Below are 20,808 nucleotides of genomic sequence, written 5' to 3'. Positions count from 1 at the left end.
CTTGGGCTTCCCAGGAGCAAGGGCGCTGGGCCAGCACCCCACCTTACAGACAAGAAACCGAGGCCCAGAGAGGTTGCTCAAACCAGAAGAAGAGTCAGCGGCCGAGGAGGAAGTCCTCCTGACCACGCTTCCCAGGCTCATCAGCGCAGCCCTCCGGGGTCTGGAGAGAGGGAGGAAACCCAGCTCAAATGTGCACTCCACAAAGCCGCAGGCCAGGCTGTAAATTTGTAATCGTCTATGAATATTCGGCAACTCTTTTGAGTTATTTGTGGCTCTTCAGTCAGGCTGGAAAATGTATTCATGTAGCTGTTGTCTTGGCTTAGGTGAGAAACATTTGCTTTTCTTTGTCTCTTTTTATTTTAATGCAAAATGTTTACTTTTATGTGCCAGTTAATTCGGGCACTGTACACCCTAAAAATGCCAAATTGCTTGCACCTCAAGATTCTACTTCAAAACAGAAAAATAAAAATCTGCAGGTGGCACTCCCCAGCCCCATTTGCCTCCCTCCCCGGGAGCTGCACACTGTGGGGTGGGGGTGGGGGGAATAGGGTCTGGCGGGAAGTCTTCTCTGGCTTGATAAAGCAAAGACTAAGTTCAGGAAGGTCGGAGCTGGAAGGAGCTGGATCTGCAGGAGAAGTCCAGGGCCCTGTGGCCTCAGCTCCACTGTGCCCACAGGGCGGGGCTGCTCCTTCTGGGAATCTTCCAGAATGTGGCAGCTGGTCCTGTCCTCACTAACTCCTGGCACAGCAGCAACATGCCGGGGAGACTTCTGGGGGACCCCGGAGGGACTGGGGAGAAAGGTGCAGCCGGGCTCCTCCCTCCACACTTTGCCATCACGGCCCCTGCCCATGGTGGACCTCTGCACACAGGGCCTTCACTAGCGTCTCCTCAAAGTCTGTGTGGGGCTCCCATCCCCTTTTCTAAAATATGAGCACATCTTTTATGCATCAAAATATCTCATGGACTGCCCTCCACCCCTTAATAGCTGTCAGTGTTGCATCCTTTAGTGGATAATAAGGACCAAACGCCAATATGAATTCAACAGTGCTTTTAAGTGTGGTCTGTCTTCCAACAGCATCTATGTACATTAGGAAAAATCATAGTTTATACAAGTGATGATATAAGCCCACAAATGATGCTTAGGGGAGTGTGGGGGAGTAGGGGGGGAGAGAGAGAGAGAGAGGGAGGGAGAGAGGGAGAGAGGAAGAGAGAGAGAGAGAGAGAGAGAGAGAGAGAGAGAGAGAGAGAGAGGAAGAGAGAGAGAGAGAGTTAGTTTTATACTAGTAATTGAACCCAGGAGTGTTCTACCTCTAAGCTACATCCCCAGCCCTTTTTATTTTTTGTTTTGAAACAGGATCTCACAAGATTGCTGAGAGTTTTGCTAAGATGCTGAGGCTGTCCTCAAACCTGCAATCCTCCTATCTCAGACTCCCAAGTACTGGAATTCCAGGCATGTGCCATCACACCAGGCAGAGTACAGGGATTTGAGGGCCCCCTGTACGCCCCTGCCCCCCCATCCAGCCCTGTGGGTGATCAAGAGGGAGCTGCACTCTCCCTCCTCTGTGTGCTGAGCACTGCCCTCCTGCCCAGGTGTGGCCCAGGTGACAGACTCCATCAGCAGATGAGGCCCAGCCCCAGCCCACCCCAATCATCGCCTTAGCCAGGGCAGCATTTGACAGCGCCTACACCTGACAGATCTTTCTGCCCTGCTTTCTGCCAGAGCTGTAGCATGTTGCTTTAGGGATGTATATGTACGGGTTCGCCGTGAGTATTGTCTGAGTGTCGCCGCCACTGTCTTCTGTAAACATCTCAGCTCTGCAGAATGGATTTTCACCAGTGCCCTCCACGCCACCTTTTCCAGGGCTTTCTTTAGAGCTCAGCTCCCCTGACCACCTGGAATAGAAGGGCTCCCAACCAGCCAGGTCCTCTTTGCCTGTGTTTTCTTCACACAGCTGGCCAGTATCTGGCATGACTTACTTGTTCATGCGTTTGCCCATCCCCACACGAAGAATGGAAGCCCTGTGAGAACAGGGACATTCCCGGTGATGACAGAGGACCTGGCCCCTAGGCGATCTCCATAGATAGATACAGAAGAGGTATGTCCCAGGGAGCACAGAGGCGCACTGCAGAGCTGGGCTTTGTCCCTGGTCTCTTGGCATTCTGCCTTTCACCTTATTCTTTCCAACATACTGGGTAAGTAGTGAAGCCAAGACTGGAGCCCCAGGCACCAGTCAGCCCACTTCCTGCCAGCCCTTCCGTCTCCCCAAATCCAGCCTTATGCTGAATGTGAGTTCTACAGCTGTGCTGCCCAATATGGTAGCCATGTGTGACTATTTAAATGTAATTTTAAGGGGAGGCTAAGTGGGGATTGAACCCAGGGGTGTTCTGCCTCCAAGATTATGCCCCCAGCCATACCCCCTTTTCTTAAAACAAGGTCTCACTAAATTACTGAGGTTGTCCTGGAATCTGTGATCCTCCTGTCTCAGCTTCCCAAGTACTGAGGTTATAGGCATGTACCACCACACCTAGCTAGATTCATTTAAAATAAAATGAAATTTAAATTCCAGTTCCCCAGTCATGTATCAAGTGTTCGACAGCCACAGGAGGCTAGTGGCTGCCTTATTGGTTAGGTTAGTTATGGAATATTTCTATGGGTGCAGAAAGTTCTACCGGACAGCGTTGCTCTAAGGCAGGGCTGCCTCAAAACTGGCCTGTTCATTTCCCCAGCCCTTAGAAGAGTGCTCCGTTAATATTTTTATTAAGCGAATGAATACATAAATGCCAGCTCATTGGCTGAGAGTCCCTCTCTCCTCTGCGGTTGACCTCTCTCCTTCCTCCCACAGGGAGGGACGAAGCCAGCAGCGTTGAGGTGACGTGGCCAGATGGCAAGATGGTGAGCCGGAACGTGGCCAGCGGAGAGATGAACTCGGTGCTAGAGATCCCCTACCCCCGGGACGAGGACAGGCTTCAGGACTCAGCCCCGCTTGAGGTGGGCCAAGGCATCTGGGCCGTGCAGTCAGAAAAGCAGGCACCTACCATGACCCCATGGACTAATGTATAGAACTGAACTCTAGAATAATGGAAATCTTAGCAAAAGGCAGGCTTCAGAACAATCCCTCCATTTTTGGTTTGAACACTATCACACCTACCTCCATTTCTTCTGCTTCTTGCAGGAACCCTGGAGAATTAGCAGGGCAAGAGTTTTTGTCCCCACTTTACACAGGAGGGAAACAGGCCAAGAGAAGGAACCCAAGGCCTGCTAAGTTGGGCAGCCAGTGGCGACCAGGGTTAAGGACTGGCCTGCCAGGTCCCCTGATGCCCTCCTGGATCTCTCCAGTCTCTGAGGAGGCCTCCGAGTGCCCTGAGGGTGGGGCTCAGGACCCCTAGCAGCCCCTGGAGTTCTTTGAGGAGCAGCTCTGGGTCAAATCTGGTTCAGCTCTGGTATTAAGACCCCATGTGCAGAGAAACACACACACACACACACACACACACACACACACACACACACACGTCTGCTCTTCTCTATGCATGGCAAAGAAACCTAGGAGGGAGAGGCTCTCTGGACTCGGGGCTGAGAGCACCTCTAACACTGGTTAGGGTGGTGGCTGTCCTGTAGCTGTGCTAAGGAAGGGACCTGAGACAGGACCTTCTCAACTCACTAATGTCTCTGCTTCTGCCCACCTTGCAGTGTGGCCAAGGATTCTCCCAGCAGGAAAATGGCCATTGCATGGGTGAGTTGCCTGCTGGCCCCATGGAGTGGGGGCTCCCTGGCCAATGTCAGCTTGACCCATGGCAACATCCAGGGTTCAAACAGGGGTGGCAAGTGTAACTAGAGGAAGGTGCTGCTCATTCCCGGGGCTCTAGATGACAAAGTGACCGCCACATGACCCACCACGGTGGGAGTGACACTAGTGACCGGCAGGCTGACTCACAGTAGTCCTGGGAACTGGCCATGCCTCCCTGCCATGAATAGAGAAAGAAGAAGCCTGGGAGAAGCCGCACCACCATGGGGACATTGGAGACTCTGCTGGGCAGCTTCATCCTGCCAGTGGAAGAGTCGAGTGCTTTAGCAGCCAGCAGTGGCCAGCAAGGAGCTGGCAGGCAGGGTGGGCATTTGCTGGGAGCACCCAGGTAAACCTGGCACGGAGCATGGTCACAGTGCAGATGGGAGGTTGCGGCCTGCTCACTACTGGGGGCAGGTAGCTTCCAGATGGCAGCTCCTAAGGGTCCAGGGATCATCTGAAATCCCCTCAAGAGTTTAGGATGGGGAGAGAACTGCCCAGAGAGTCCAGAAGACCTTCAGCCCATCATCTCCCATCCTAGTGACCAGCAATGAGGGGGCAAGCTAAGGATCCTCCCTCCTTTAGACACAAGTTTATTCTGATACCACTTGTTAGCTCAGAGCTAAAGCATTTGCTGCGGAGACACAAGAAAACCAGAGCGGCACAGTCCCGCCCTTGCAGAGCTTACAACGATGAGGAGGCTCACAGGGGACAGCCCATAACCACACATGGGATCAGGGCTGTGCAGGGACTTAGGAGCACAAAGTGGGGCCCTAAACCAGGCTAGGGAGGGTCCTAGCAGGTGGCCCAGGGAAAGCCACCTTCTGAGGACTGACTAGGATTTACTTAGGCACAAGAGAGGGGAGGCAGTTTTCCAGTGGCGGGCCCTGCCTGGGCAAAGGAGCTCAAAATGAGGATGTGTAGGGATGCTGTGGTATGTACAGGATGCTGCGGGTGGCTTGAGAAGGATATGACTCCCCCATGCTCCCCATGCTCCACCCTGGCCCATGCTAAACAATGCTGGTGTATGGGAACCTCTGCTCCTTTGTGTGGTGGGAGGACCCTTGGAGATCGCCAGCCTACCCACTCCTCCTTTTCAGCATCTGACAGGCACTGATGTGCCTCCTACATGGTACTGAGCGCCATGCTGGGTGCCGGGGATGCAGGCCAAGTGCCTGCTCTGAGAGGCGCCTATTCTGGTGGATAAGGACAGACCCCAAACATGTGACCACACAGCTGGATAGACAGTTTAAGAACCCTGTAGGCCTGTAGTCCCAGTACTTGGGAGGCTGAGGCAGAAAGATCACAGCCTCTACAGCTTAGCCAGGTCCTCAGCAACTTAGTGAGACCCTGTTTCAACATAAAAAAAAATTTTTTTAAAGGGCTGGGGATATAACCCAGAAGCAGAAACCCCCTGAGTTCAATCTCCAAAACCAAAATAAAAGAACCCTGCAAGTAAAACTGCACAGAGTGAGTGGGGAGGGCTTCTGGAAAAGGAACTTTAAGCTGAGACCTCCAAGAATGAGAAGGATTGAGCACCAGAAAGAGCCCAAGAGGAGAGCTCTTCTGGCTGAGGGAAGGGCCTGGGGAAGAGCAGGAAGCAGGACAGGGTTTGCTGTGCCCAGGGGCAGGAGGCTGGCACAGAGCCAGGAGGCCAGTAAGACCCAACTGCAGAAGTCGGGCACGAGATCCTGTGATTGGGAGCGCGTGGTGGCAGAGGAGTGAGGGGAGGTCGATTGTGGGGTCGAGAGAGGTGCGCTGGTGACAGAATGGCCAGGACCTGCTGCAGACAATGTGGACATGAGGCAAAGAGACCTGGGGATGGCTCTAGTCCCGCAGGGTGGCTGATGGTGGCTTTGATTGAGCTGGGGAAGGAAGGTTATACCTAGAAGAAGAGGTTTTAGGGCTAAGGAAAGTCTTAAGTTCCATTTCAGACATATTAAGTTTGAGGTGTGAATTAAATATCCAGGTGGACCGGTCAAGTAGGTCACTGGTGATCGGATTCATAAGTCTGGAGCCCAAAGGAGAAGTCCACAGCTAGAGACAGGAAGTTTGCAGTCGCCTACATATAAACAGAACACCTAGAGAAATTGCAGTGGGTAAAAAAGACAGCTCAGGACCAAGCCCAAGCACCTCCCCAACGTGTTAGAGATCAACCTGCAGAGGAGCCAGCCAAGAGGAAACTGAGGCCCAGCAGGAGAAGAAACAGGCCTGAGGCCACCAAGCGGGCAGGCAGGCTGAGCCTGAGCCATGCCCCATCCCTCCTTGGTGAGTAGCTCCCTTCAACTTTCAGACACCAATGAATGCATCCAGTTCCCATTCGTGTGCCCACGAGACAAGCCTGTGTGTGTCAACACCTATGGAAGCTATAGGTGCCGGACCAACAAGAGGTGCAGTCGGGGCTTCGAGCCCAATGAGGATGGCACAGCCTGTGTAGGTGAGTGGGGCCCCGGCCGCAGCCCAGGAACAAAGGGAAGTGCTTCCACCAGGGAGCTCTGGGTGGCCTCCAGATCAAGGTCCTCGGCCCCAGCCTTTTCCCAGCTTCTCAGGGGAAGACCCTGGCAGTGTCTTGGGAAAGCCCCATCACTACCACCCCCACCTGCAGGGCCCCGGGGTGCTGTGCCTGGCCTGAGGCTACTGTTCTTCTCTCAGCTCCTAAAACAAGTACTCCTCCTGTGAGGCCAGCCCATTTCTTCATAACTGGGATATAAAGTAGCTCCTCTGCAGCATCTTTGGCTGAATTTCTGAACTGGTGTTTGTCTTCTTTCTCCCAAACTCCTTCCTCCACCCAATCCCATCCCTGTCCCTCTCTATCTCCCTGCCCTATCCCTTTTGCAGCTCAAGTGGCCTTTTTAGGTGGGTATTCTTCGGCTGCCTTTAGAATCTCTGAGCCTCTCTCTCGGGCCTCATATCTTTCTCTAGGCCTCGGACTTTGCCTTCAGTTATATGCACTATAAATCCCATCAATAAAGAAAAAAAAAACTAAACTAACAACCTTTGTGGAAAACTAAATCTCTCTCCTGCTGCCTGTCTCTCTCCAAGCCCAGTAGATTCTGCTGCGTGCTCCCTCTGAATGGACAGCAGGGGTGGCCATCTTTGAAAAGGGAACTCTGGGAGATACTGATGCAACCTTAGTTGTGTGTGAAGCCTTTCTTTGCATGTTTTCTGAGAAAACAGAAAAGGAAAGTCTCCCCAACACCCCATCCAGCCTCACTTACTCCTTCAGAAGAATCAAGATAGTCCTGTCTTTTCTGTATCCTCCATGAGCTTCTATTTTGCCCTTAACAAAGATGGCTGCTCCCAGATGGTTGCTTGCTCGGTTGACTTGGTAATGTGTCCTGTGCCTGCTGGTTCGGCCTGTGCTCTTTCTGCTGTGTGCACCCTGACTTCCTGTGAGAGCAAAAGCCTTACTGGGTTTGGCAGTAATGATGGGAGAGGAAAGGGTGGCCCTTTGGGACTCGATAAAAGTGTTGAAGTTTGAACTTGCTAAGTCTTCCAGCCTCTTTTTCTAGGGAAATTATGCCAACAAATATTAGCATCTAGCTGGATATTAGCATCTAGCTGGTGGCAAAAAATGTGTCTGGGCAAGTAGCTACAGTTGGAAGGCTGAACCAGTAGTGGCCCTTCCACCCAGAGAGGCTTGGAAAGCAAGTTGTGATCTAAGGATGATGTAAGGGAAGTGCCCCACCCCAGGTATGAGCCCAGCTAGGGTGTGTGCATAAGCCTTCACTTTGGGAAAACAATAGTTTGGATGAGACAAGGGGCATGGAATGAGCAAGGGGCAGACACAGATGGAGTATTCTGAGCCCTTTACCCGGGGGAGGTCTCTTCTCCACTCTGGGTCTTTATTTCCCTAATTCAAATGACAAGAGAGTTGGGCTGCTAGACCTCTAAGGCCCTTTCCTTTCTAAGGTTCTTTCACGTGTGGCTAGACACAGTCATGGCTAGTGTCGAGCTGTCCTGATTTCTAGAAAGAGCCCTGCAACTCGGTCTTTGCAATATGCTTAGAAACCTGGACACTCCTACAGCCAAATCAGCCTTTAGGGATGATGTAATGCTACAGAATATGTTCACAGCCAGCCTCGGGTAGTGAAGGCGCGTTATAAATCACAGATCTATTCTTCATGAGGGAAAAAAAGTCGCTCCGAGATATAATAAAATCACACTTAAGAATGCAGCAAGCCTTTTAAAAACATATCCAATAAAAAAAACTACCCTTTTCTGATATCATAATAATATTCCCAATAAATCACAAAATATGAGTTCCTTGTAGCTAGTGCTGTTTTTACACTCAGAACAGGGGCTTAAATGAAAAGTTTTAAAATGAAAACAGCTACAATTTCCTCAAGAAGCAAATACCAACTTAAAAATCGCTCCACTTCTGGAAAGCCCATTTCTGTGTATTGACATTGAATTAAAGATCTGAAAGGGCCTCAGAGATGAGGCTCAGAGAGATGGAGCAATCAAGGTCACTCTGCTCAAGGTCGTGGAGCCAGCGGCCTCTGAGCCAGGGCCGGAGCCCTTTCCCACCATAGCTTCTTGTCCAAGGAGTAATGGGCAGCTCTACCGCCGCCCAGACTCCCCCAATCATTCTGGAAGCTGCTGCCTTTTCAGAGCTGAACAGTGGATCTAAGATAGTGAGATAAGCAGAAACCCAAAACCCTCAGAGGAATGGTTCCAAGTGCCGTGGTAAATGACAAGATAACAGGGCCCATTGACTGGCTGCATATAACAGCTGGAGAAATAAGGAACAGGACAACTGGTGAGACAGCCTGCCAAGGACATCAGGTGCTTCAAGGATGACGGCAAACGTCAGAGATGCCTTGGGCTCTGGTACATTGAGCTTCATGTAATAGGGCCCAGCTGTGTCGAGTCAACCTACTTGGTAAGTAGAGTCAGATGACTTCAGGGTCCCCTGGCTGTTAAGAGCACAGTTACAGCATCCACACTGCAGGTCAGCTCTCCATTTCATTCATCCATCCATCCATCCATCATTCAGCAGGTACTGGTTGAACACCTGCTAAGTTCCAGGGCCTGAGCTGGGCTCTGGGCATACAGTGGTCAGCAAAGGTAAGACAATCACTGCCCCCAGCCAGGTGGAGGATATGAGTGCCAGGATGGGAGAGGACACAGAGGGCTTTCTGAAAAGTCGAGCTGAATTCTTAGGCTGCATTGACTCACCCATCAGCATATTCAGTTAGCACGTATTTACTGAGAACCTCCTCATGACAACCACTTGGTTCCTTTCATGAAGAATGTGATAATCTCCCCCCAGTGAGGAGGTCGAGTCCCCTGCTCCCAAGGTGCTATGTTGAGGAAAACATGGAGCTAAAAGATGCAGAGGGCATCTCAACATTACCTGCTCCAGCTAAACAGGGCCTACCCAGTGGGCCAGGAGTACAGGCTTTCTGAGCCAAGTAGCTCCAGTTCTATGCATTTATTTGCCTGGGCTTTGCCAGCCACAGAGGTGAGGGTGCAAAGCCACACACAGGCTAGCCAGGCCCCATATTCCCACCCCCCTCTTTCTACTAATTCCTCCTCTGAGACCCTCAAGGTCTGAACTCTTACTGTCCACTTACGAATACAGAGAGGTCCGCCTTTTCTCTGCCCCATAACCCTACCCAGGCTCCTGATATCTTCATTGGCTTATGCTGGATTTGAAGATGCAACAAAAATAGAAAAGACCTTCAGGGCCAGACAAGAAGTGAAACACGTCCGGGAAGGCGATCTAAATGGAGGTGTTGCAACCCACCCCAGCTGAGCGGGAAGGTGACACGTGTTGCCAGACTCCTGGGTTTTTTTTGTTTGTTTGTTTTTGCAAGAAAAGTCAAGTAACAATAATACCATTTTTATTGTGTCCAGGAATCCAGCATCTCCCCAGGAATGTAACCCTTAATAAAACAATAACAGCTGAAAGTTGGCAAGTTTGGCATGTCTGGGTCAGATCTAAACTCTTTACAAGAATCAACTCGCTTAATCCTCACAACAATCCCAAAAGGAAAGTGCTATAATTATCCTGCTTTGCAGATAAGCCAAGCGGTTTGTCGGTTTGTCGGGTCACACAGCTGGGACAGACAAAGGCAGGCTGAGGTCCTAGCAGCCTGGCTTCTCTTGCTTCTGCTCTTACTGACCACCCTTGCCCTTGGGGTTCAGGCCGCTAACTGGTTTATAAAAAAAAGCCACTGCCTCTCATGCTGCCCAGAGCCACCAGCTAGGGCAAGGAGGAAGAAATGGAGTCCCCGGAGGGCCAGGGGTCCCAGGCGGCCCTCTGAGGTCATGTCTGAGTCTTCAGAAGCACTAGCCACGCCCACAGTGGAGGAGTTCGGCTGACCTTCTCTGTTACAGAATGGCGAACCATCTGCAGGCCTCTTCCAGCATCTACACGGTTGCCAACCCTGCTCTGGGAAGGTGCCATTCTGAGGGCCAGGAGTTTGATTATGAGTCACTCTGGCTGCTATGGCCCCCTCCCAGGGTCTGGGCATCACACCCAGACTGGTGTCGCTGGACCGTGGCCCAGACGAGAGCTCCACTCTAGCCTCCAGGAGCCATGTGGAGACAGGAGGATGAACACTTCATTTTCTCAGGGAGCCAGCCGGGCTTTTCCAGCAGATTCCAGACTGATGCTCCCACCCAGACTCCCAGCCCAGGAAGCTGGCTGGCCCCTCCCTCTCCCCCCTCCCCTGGGTCACCCATCCCATAGTAGTCTAGCTCCTTCTGTGCAGCCGGCACCCCAGCCACGGGGCCAGGAACCTGCCAGGGACTGATGTTGCATTTCCTTAGCAACAGACACATCCTGCAAGGAGGAAGAAGGAGGGCAGGAGAGCTGGGCTGGTTAATGCCAACGATAACACCAACCCCCGCCTTCAGCGGCTCCGTCCTCTTAAGGAACTGCTGTTGTACAGTGAAGCGGTCAAAGGGCAGGCCATCAGAGGGAAAATGAGAAGCAAAAAGAGAAAAAATACATCCTCGGGGAAAGCAGCTAACATTTGCGGAATGCCCACCATATGCCAAGAACTTTGCATATGTGTCTCCATGAATCCTCACACCCAGCCTACAAGACAAATGTTATTAGTCTATTTTATTACCAAAGAAACTGAGGCTCAGAAAGAATAAGTCACCCAAGATCACAGCCAGCTCAAATGGCAAACGCTACAATTCAAAACCTGAGACTGTCCAGCTCCGTGGCCTGGCTTCGTAAGCCTTATGCGGCGCAAGCACCAGGTACCTGACACCTGGGGGATTTATTTAGCCAGTCATCCCCTTAACATGCTCAGTACTTGGAAGGCTGAGACAGGAAGATCCCAGGTTTAAGGCCAGCCTCAGCAGTTGGACAAGAGCCTCAGCAACATAGAGAGATCCTGTTTCAGAATAAAATATAAGATAGGGCTGGGGGTACAGCTTGGAGATAGATGGAGGTAGATTGTCATTTTAAAAAATGGGGGGGGGTCCCCGAGAAAGAGGCATCTGAGCAAGGACACTGTCGACCCAACTTGCACCTCAGCTGCTCATCTGTAAAATGGGGAAGAAGGCTCACAGAGTTATTCATTAAACATAACAGAGTTAGCTATGCCTCTGACACCTCGCAGACTTACTATATTAAGTATGACTCGGTGCCTGGCACGGGGTAAGCCCCCAGTAAGTTAGAACTATCACTAAGTAGCAAAGTTGAGGACGGAGCCCCCAGACCTAGTCAATGCCAAAGCTCCTGTGCTTGCCAGCACGTGCTGCCCGGGACCCTTGGCAGTCTGCGGAGGGGGAGATATGGAGGACACTGGCCACCCCAGGATGCTGGCAGGTTTGCAGGAAAGAGGCCGCAGGTCTGCAAATGGCCATAAGAGGGCAGAGCCAACCTTCCCGGGCCTGGGTTGTGCACACACGGTGCTGTTCCCAGAGGGAATGATCATAAAATAGATACACAGAACAAGGTGGGCATGGGATCCACCAGCTACACAGGGCAGGGGTCACTGGAAACTAGGAACTACTTCGGATTGGCTCTCACCAATCATGTACCCTAGAGCATTAAATCCAGAGACACCTGGGAAGTCACCTAGTCCTGCCCCTGTGCCTTTCAGGTGGGGGAACAGAGACCCTAAAAGGGCTCTTTCAGGAGGACCACAGACTCTGGGCCCCCGGCCCACTCTGCCTGCTGCTCTCTTCCCAAGAGCTCAGCCCCAGGCCGCCCCCAGCCTCCTCCAGAAAGCCCCAAGGACTTCAGAAGCACAACTGCATAAACAGTTCCTGGAATAAGAGGAGCCGTGCTGGTTCTTCCATTTTGCTGATGCAGAAACTGAGCCAGGGGCATGGGCACCAAGCAAACGAAGAGCCGGGCCTGGAGCCTGAGCCACGGCTGGGGCTGAAGCTCTGAAAGAAAGTTTCAGGTCAGGAGGCACCTGCGCAGCTGAGGGAAGGTGGGGACAGGCGCTCTAGGGGGATGAGGATGGGGATGAAGGAGAATCTGCCCTTCCCAGGAAGCCCCCACAGAGCCCCAAGCCTCCCCCCAGCCCACCCGAAGGAAGACAGCTGAGACCAGAGTAATTCCCATAAACGTAGCTCATCTACATGGCCAACTCTGGCAAAGCCATGAAGGATTTTACCCACTTAATGCAAACCCCCCCATCTAAGGGGTAACTCTCTTCCCTCTGTGGAGCTCCTAGGGACGTTGAAACCTGCACCCCGGTTCCCCAGCTGCTCATGGGGCACCATGGTAGAGGGACACCATTGGGTTGAATGAAGGAAGGAAAATGAAACGTACACACCTTCCACTCTGCAATTTCAGGCCCAGACTCAAGATTTACAGCCCTTGAAGGCAGATGTGTGGAAGAGAGGGGGAGAAGAGGCCTTGGGGCTGTCTCCAGGACTCTGACGTTAGAAAGTCTTCACGCCTCAGCGCACCGCAGAAGGTGCCTCATGTTCTGAGAAGTCATGTTCTTTCTGAGAGACTTGTTACAAAGCTTCTGTTCTTCTCCCTCCTCCCTTCTTTTCATCTATGCTTAAATTTTTCTCTTCACCCTAAGGCTCTGAGGCCAAAGATTCACCTTTGAATCCCAGAAACCCCACCCAGTACCTGGAAGTGGCTCAAAGCAAGTTATTTCCTCTCTGAGCCCCAGTTTCTTCACCCACGAAATGGAGGGAGTACTAACAACCTCACGGGGGGCTCCCTCAAGATAAGCATGTAAGGCACCCGGCACAGCGCTGGGGCTGATAAAATGCAGAGATTATTGTAAAATCTGTCCTTCGGCCTTCTGGCTTCCCTTCTAACAGTGCCTGATTTTACAACAATCTATAAGTCATTAACTGTGGCCATAGCAGACCTATAAGAATCCTTCCCAACAAGACACATCCATCACTCAGAGTTACAAATGCAGAGTTCATTTGGGGACTGGGTGAACACAGAAGCTTCCCTTGGAAGAGTTCAGCCCTGCATTTAGAGCTGCAGGGGGATCACAGGGCAGGTCGGTACCCACTCATTCACCTGCCTCTCCAGGGTCTGCAAGCATCCATCTCAAGCCAGGCAGCCCTCTCGCTCATCTCTGACCCATCAGTCATCTCCTAGCACCCATCTTCCCTGTATCCATCCACTTACCTGTCCATCCATCCATCCACCCACCCACCCATACATACATCCGCTATAATTCACCCTGTTAAGGCCCCAGGCCTAGACTTCCAGGCAAAGCATTCAGCCCCAAAAGGATTTGCCTCCTCAAAACCATAGTGCTTAGAAAACACAGGTGGAGGCTGAGTAGTCAGAAGGCGCTCTTCCTCCCCTCCTCTCCTAGAAGGTCACGATAGAGGCACAAGAACACAGCCAGGGCAGAGTTACTGACAGCTGCCCCTGGGGCCTGGGCTCACCGCCTCTCTCCTTTACTTGAATTATACAGCAACAACGTGCAGTTAAGTGGTATCCTTCAGTGACACTGCCTGTCTGCGTTGGCCAGAGCTGTTTCTCAGGGCTGCAGGTGACACAGCTGTATTCTCCCCCTTCCTGACAACCTGGGATGAGCCGTGTCCCCCATTGCCCTGCCAACGCTGAGGCCCTGGGACAGGAGCTTGGGTCAGAGGGAAAGAGAATGGAGAAATGAGTAGGACAAGTCCCCTGCCCTCAAAAACTCACCTATTAATTGGGGGCAGCCTAACATAGAGGCCTGCCCGTATACGTGGCCTTGTAAGCTATGTGCAAGGCTTCCCCTTCCCGGGGCCTTGCTCAGCATTGCTCTCAGGTGGTAGCTGGTCTCCAATCACTTTTCCATTACAGAAATCGATAACTTGAATTACTCCAAAATAACCAGCACCTCCATACCCCGGCAAAACTAATTTTTCTGTGTCTGCATTTGCCCACGTGTCTCACTCTGGGTCTGGCATCTGTCTTTATGAGTCAATCCAAGTAGAACGGCGCCTGGCGTCTGACTGCGACATACCGCGGCAGAACGGAGGAGGATTCAGAGTTGAGGACTTAGGTTCAAGTCTTCGCTGTGACACTTACCGGCTGTGGGCCCTTGTCGAGCTACCTAACAACCTGGAACATGTTTCCTCGTCTATAAAATCAGATTTTGCATGTAACCACCCACCCTAGTGTTAGAGAACTAAATGGAATAATAATGAGTGTTCCTGGCATCCGTTAGGGAATCAGGGAAGCCTGGGATGAATATCTGTTTATTCTCTGCAAGAATCTAAACCCCGCTATAAATCTATATCATGAGGCCATCGTATAATGAGGTCCTCTTGTCAGTTCTGCAATAACAATAATACCTTATGTCGGAGGGACAGATTCTCATCCACCAAGATGCATTTTTTATAGTGTTGTCATTTTACAAATGACAAAGCTGGGACTCGGCTTCGGGGAATTACTCGGGGGGGGGGGGCTCATGCTGGTGTAGCCCTTTGATCCTCCTTAAACATTTCCACCTCCCCCATCCTCCCTGATTCCAAACCCACAAGCTCCAGTTCAGCTCCAGGATGTTACACACTAAGTCCTGTGTCCAGCAGATGCTGAAATAACAGGCCCTTCAAATGACTTCCTGGACCCAGAGCTGTGAGTTGGGTGCAGTTGGTCCCCGGTGCTGCCGGGAGAATAAATCCTCCTAGAAGTCTCCTGAGACGGGTCATGTAGAAACCTCAGATTATGAAAGCAAGAAACGAAACTGCCATTGCAGAGCACCTGTTTCATGCCAGGCACATTCACAACCAGTTTTTCACTGACGTCTCAAGACAAAGTATTCTATGTTTTTTTGGGGGGTGGGGAGTAGGGGGTCACGTGCTCCTTTGAGAATCTCCTTAAAAGCTATAGATTCTGTCCCCCATATAAAGGTACAGATTATGCACACAAGTGTGCCTAAGGGGACAAGAGTCAAGGTTAAGAACTTTGAGACCTTCTCTTTTGGAGTGGCCCCTATCATATCAAACACTTTTGTATATATCCCCAATCCGCAGTAAATATTATATATAACTATATATACACACAAATATATATACACACATCAGGTTGAATTATGGTTGTCTTGACATAATGCCTTATATTTGTAGATCTTTAATAAAACATTAATTTCAATTTTGTACTTTCTTTTCCTATTTTGGAGCCAATAAACTTTTTTAGCATATTTTATTTGAAACATATCACATGTACAGGAAAATACACAAATCTCAAGCGTGCAGCACAATTAATTCTTGTGAAGTCTGTCCCCATGTGCTACCAGCACTGTGGCCAAGAAGCAAAACATCAGGAGCTCCCAGGCTCCCCAGGCTCCTTCTGTTCACCACCCTTGCCCAGGGGAGCCCTGATCCCAGTCCTCACACCGTAGATCGGTTTTGGTTTTTTCTTTGAATTTGTCATAAGCATGATCATACAGTTTGAGCTCCTTTTACATCTGGCTACTTTAGGTGAATCATTATTATTATTATTTTTTTTTTTGTGGTACTGGGGTTCCTGGAAGCCCTTCTACCTCCGGGCTACACTCCCAGACCTATTTTTACATTTTTATTTGGAAACAGGGTCTCCTAAGCCAGCGCGCGTGGCTGGCTTCGAACCTGCGCGATCCTCCTGTCTCTGCCTCCCAAGCGCGGGGATTACAAGCGTGTGCCACCATGCCTGGAGAATCATTATATTTTTTGTTCAGGTCTGGAGCATTTTCAGAGGTCCATGAAAGGCCCATAGGCTCTTGACGTTGTTGACACCAGGCACTCTCCAGATAGCGTGTTAGTTGTTCTGGGGCACACACCGCCTGGACATAAAGATTTTAAAGCGTGTGCCCCAGAACAACTAAAACGGTATCTGGAGCGACAGGGCCAGGCCCTGGTGGTTTCTCACACTCCCAGGTGACACCAGTTGCAGCAAAGGTTGAGAAGTTCGAGTCTAGACGAGTCTATGAAGTGTTGACATCCCTGCTTTACAGCTAAGGAAATGAGGCTCTAGGAGTCTCCACGTGCCGATGCTCCGGGGCAAACTCATGTCTGGAGTGCTCTTTGCTTTGTCCAATGCTCATGAATAGCGAGGCCAAAGCCAGGTGACCCCTCACCAGCCTGGAAGGGGGGCTCCCAGGCCAGTGGTGTCCACAAGGCAGCTGGGCGAGGCTTCATAGACAAAAAGTGGCCACTGCTGGACTCTTTCCTGCCTCGCACCTCTAGGCACTACAGAAGACTGCTTGCAGGTGGCAGTGGCTGCTGGTTTGGAGTGTTGGGAAAATTTCACAGCACTGAGCTCTACCTGCCAGGACTTTTGACTTGCTGGTGTAGTGCCCGATTGTGCCACTGGGCGGCACTCAAGATCCTGTAAGCCCTGAGGTCTTCACTTGCCCTGCCTCTGGCGGAGGGGAGAAAGCAGGGGCTGTGAGGGGTAGAATGTGTTACACACCTTCGCAGGGGTCAGCAGGGCAGGGGACAGCCTGGCAGAGGCAGGAGCAGGGTTTCTCTACTCCCCAGATCCTTCTAAGTCCTGTGTCTGGCTGGCAAGGGGGTGGGAGTACAAAGACATGGCTGTAACCAGACCCTGGCAGGAGGCCTCTGTCCCCATAACTGAGCTGGCAAGGTGAAGCCACCCCTCCAAGGGGCCTCTGCAGTTCACCCGGCTGCCCTGATTGCAGCCCACCCACACTCCTGCAATGCTCCAGGCATGCAGGTGCCAGCCCTTGGATCCCAGGCCCAGCTCCAGGCCCTCCTGGGACTCCGCCAGAGCCCAGTCCTAGGACGGCTGAGGGAGCCTCTGGAGCTAAGTAGACCTGTCCTGTTCCCCACTGTTTGGCTTCAGACCACCTGGATCAAAGCCAAGCTCTGCAGCTCTGCTACTTTCAGGGGTGATGTGACTTTGGGCAATTTAACTTCTGTGAGCCTCCATCTCCCTATCTTTAAAATGGGAGTAATAATATGATAATGCACACCATGGAGGGTTGTTGTGATGACTGAAAGCTAAATTACATGGGGTCTGAGCCCAGTGCCTGACACATAGTAAGTGCTAAGTAAATGTTAGCTACTGTTATTTTATCATCATCATCATTTGAAAGTGGAAGAAAGCCAGGCGTAAGCCGGGCGTGGTGGTGCATGTTTGTAATCCCGGCATTTGGGAGAATGAGACAGGAGGATCGCGGTTCATGGACAGCCTCAGCTACTTAGTGAGGCCCTTTGCAAAGTGAGAACCTGTTTCAAAATAAAGAATAAAAACAGAGCTGGGAGTGTCGCTCAGAGGTAAAATGCCCCTGGGTTCCATCTCCAGTACCACAAAAAAAAAAAAAAAAAAAAAAAAAGAAGAGAAGCACGCTTGTAATCCCAGTACCTGGGAGGCTAAGACAAGAGGATCACAGATTCATGGCCAGCTTCAGCTACTTGGTGAGGCCCTCTGCAACTTAGTGAGACCCTGTTTCAAAATAAAGAATAAAAAATAGGTCTGGAGGGTATAGCTTGGAGGTACAATGCCCCTGGGATCAATCTCCAGTACCAAAAAGAAAAAAGAACGGAAGAGTGTGTCAGTCTCCACCAGACACCCACACAGAGTGGGTCTTACCAGTTTGGAAACCCTCACCCTCCACAAGACCTTCTCCCTAGAAGAGCTGGACCAGGGTTCACATCTGGCCTCGGGATAGAACAAACATCCTGCCCCAAACAGCACCAGGAATGAACCTCCATTCATGCTAGAGAACAGCTCCTTTCCCGTCGGCTTCCTGGGCCTCAGGCGCGCCCCTGTGCCAGCCCCACACAGCGCACACAGCTCGAGCAGAGGTGTCCAGGCTGCCCAGGGCTTAGGCGAAGGCCTCGCTCTTGTCCCCACAGTCTGAAGAAAGCCTCTCTGGACAGACCCACGGCTACAGACCTGTGTGGGCTCAGCCTCCCTGCAGCCTCAGCAGCTCCCTATCTGGGTGCCACCAAATGGTGTCAGAGTGAACAGTGGCTCAGGAAAGTGAGCAATGGGTCCCTTCTAAGATCACCGTCAGCTGTGTGACCTGGGGCAAGTCACTCAGCCTCTCTGGGCCTTGTTACACCTCTGTAAAATGAGAAGACTCAGGGAACCTTTAAATCCCCTCCCACCGCTAGTATATGATTTTAGCAAAGTATCTGACACATAGTAGGCGCTCAATAAATGATTCATTTTATATAATCCAAGACATAATAAGTACCAGGTTCCAACACCCACCTACTTTCTAGTCTTTAGTACTGAGTGACTCATATGATCCAACCCTTAAAAGCCTGATCTAGCCGGGCGTGGTGGCGCACGCTTGTAATCCCTGTGCTTGGGAGGCGGAGACAGGAGGATCGTGCAGGTTCGAAGCCAGCCGCGCTGGCTTGATACCCTGTTTTCAAATTTAAAAAATATAAAAAATAGGTCTGGGAGTGTAGCCCGGAGGTAGAAGGGCTTCCAGGAACCCCAGTACCACACACACAAACACACAAACACACACACACAAGCCTGATCTAGAGCTAAGAGCTCCAGTGCTGTGTGTTATCTGACTCACTAATCCATCACTCTGGGCCTGGCTTTCAGTTTGAACTGACTCCCCCCCACCCAAGGCTGAAAATGCCCCCAAAGATTCAGATTAGAAGACCTAGAGTGCCCACCTCCCTATTGAACTATGAGCTCCAGGAAGCCAGGTCCACCCTGCCCAGTGTCGGCCGGCTCCCCCTCCAGTGCGTGCTCAGTGACTGGCTCAGGCAGCCGAGCATCTCCTCATGTGATCCCAGGGTAGAGAACCAGCCCCCGTCACCATGGGGCAGGGAAAACAGCATGGAGCCTCGAGCTGGGCTAGTCCTTTTATTGCAAAAAAAAAAGAGAAAAGAATAAAACAAAAAGCCACCGTAATGATTGTACCCATCCCTCCCATGGTCCCATGGGAGACGCAGGTCAGCTCCAATGTCCAGCCACACCAGGGGCCAGGGGCACAGGCGCGGCAGGAGTCCAAGCTGCAGGTCTTGGGGGATCCTTGCACTGGAACTCCAGGGCTCGGGTCTCCTGAGTCCACAGGGGCCTGGCCACCCACTCCAGCTCTCTGGGTAGCCACAGGCTCCCACATGCTGTTCCCACGTCTAGTAGAAAGCCAGGCCTTCTTTGGTTCTGGAAAGCTACCTGCAGCAGCTGGCATTTCATCTCCACTTCTAGCACCTCCTGCTGGCTGAGGTAGGCAGCCCCCTTCCCACAGGCTCCCCTAGGCCTCGGGAGCCAGAGCACCGATGGCTGGACATGGCCTCCGTCTGAACATCCGAGGCAGCCTCACCTGTACAGCCTGAGCGAGCCCTGGGTGAGCTGGGTCTGCAGCATAGGGGACCCGTGGTGTCGTCACGGGGCCGGAGAGGGGCACCAAGGCCAGCAGGGGGCTGGCTCTGCTCTCCTAGGGCCCCGACTCCTCTTCTGCTAGAAGGTGCATGGGAGAGTCAGAAGGCCAGGAGGAAGAGCCAAGCTGGCAGCCCCAGGGCAGGAGGAGGGCCTCCAGGACATGGATTTACACTGGGCCCAGCTGGACCAGCACAGGGAGGAAGCCGCACACCGCTGAGCAGCAAGACCAACCAGGGCACAGAGAGGGGCGGCCAAGGATAACACACACCATACGTGCACACTCAGACGTGCTCGCACACAGACGTGCATTCTCACATACTCTCACGCATGCATGTGTGTTCATGTACATGTACAGTCATGTGCATGTGTGCACGCGGATAAAAATGCATCCATGCATATGCACATGCACACGCACTGTACACATACACTCACACAAGCGCACTCGCACACATGCTCACATGTGTACTCACATGTACACGTTTGTACTGCTGCACAGATGTGCACTCACAGGAGCATACGCGCACACTCATCATCACACACACAGAGGTTCTGATCTCTGGGAGTTGGCTTCAGTTCAGGAAATTCACACTCCCCATGGCCATATCTCTGCACAGTTTTTTCAGTGGTCCATGGGGCCTCCTGGGAGCCATGGGCTGTGGCCTGCAACCAGCGCCTGGTGGCCTGCAGGCAGTCAGAGCAAGACTGAGATGGCTCCAGCTCTGGATGGAAGACAGGAAAGCCGCAGATCTAGGGAGGTCAGACGTGGTGAAGGGCTCCCCACCATGGCGCCCAGGTCCCAGATCTCCAGTTCAACAGAAGCAGGATCATAGACGGACAGGGACCCTGTGGTGGCTCCAGAAAGAGCTGATGCTGAGACACAGCCACAGGGAAAGCGTTCTGGTGGAAGTGGGCCTTGGGATGAAGAATCATGCAGAATGGGGATTGTCGGGAACTCCTCAGGGGTGTTGGGGAAGAAGGGAGGGGGAGAGGAGTCATCCAAACTGTGTTCTCTGGACCCTGCCTTCCCTAGGAAGGTCTGGCTCTATGTGATCCAGGTCTGCCCCATCAGAAAAAGGAAGCCCCCAGGTCAGGAAGTGTATGGACCCTGCCAGGGGGGAAGGGGCAGAGGGCTTGGGTTGACAGCCACCCTCCCTCTACCCCAGCAGCAGTGTGGGCCCAGAGAAGGACTCAGAAGCGGGTGCTCTGGTAGCGCAGCCGCCGCAGGTCTGCGAGGCCCTCACTCCGGCCGTACACCTCCCTGCAGGGGCTCTCGGCCAG

General features: G+C 52.0%; 1 protein-coding gene across 2 annotated transcripts in view; it reads left to right on the top strand.

Annotated features, from left to right (window-relative positions):
- CRTAC1 (cartilage acidic protein 1) overlaps positions 1–6,739 on the top strand; it is a gene marked incomplete at both ends in the record, with an annotated part of 149,462 nt that extends 142,723 nt beyond the window's left edge. Inside the window, 4 exons of one of the 2 annotated variants that reach the window (XM_080695085.1) lie at positions 2,844–2,989; positions 3,689–3,731; positions 6,076–6,219; positions 6,705–6,739. In XM_080695085.1, coding sequence (XP_080551211.1) covers positions 2,844–2,989; positions 3,689–3,731; positions 6,076–6,219; positions 6,705–6,739 — 368 coding nt within the window. Of the gene's footprint in view, positions 1–2,843; positions 2,990–3,688; positions 3,732–6,075; positions 6,220–6,620 lie in introns of both variants that reach the window. The other variant, XM_080695084.1, reaches the window with a different exon arrangement.
- Positions 6,740–20,808: the final 14,069 nt, after the last annotated feature.

Source organism: Muscardinus avellanarius, assembly GCF_963383645.1.
Source record: "Muscardinus avellanarius genome assembly, chromosome: 4".
Lineage (NCBI taxonomy): Eukaryota > Metazoa > Chordata > Mammalia > Rodentia > Gliridae > Muscardinus > Muscardinus avellanarius.
This window is presented reverse-complemented; position numbering and strand designations above follow the sequence as displayed.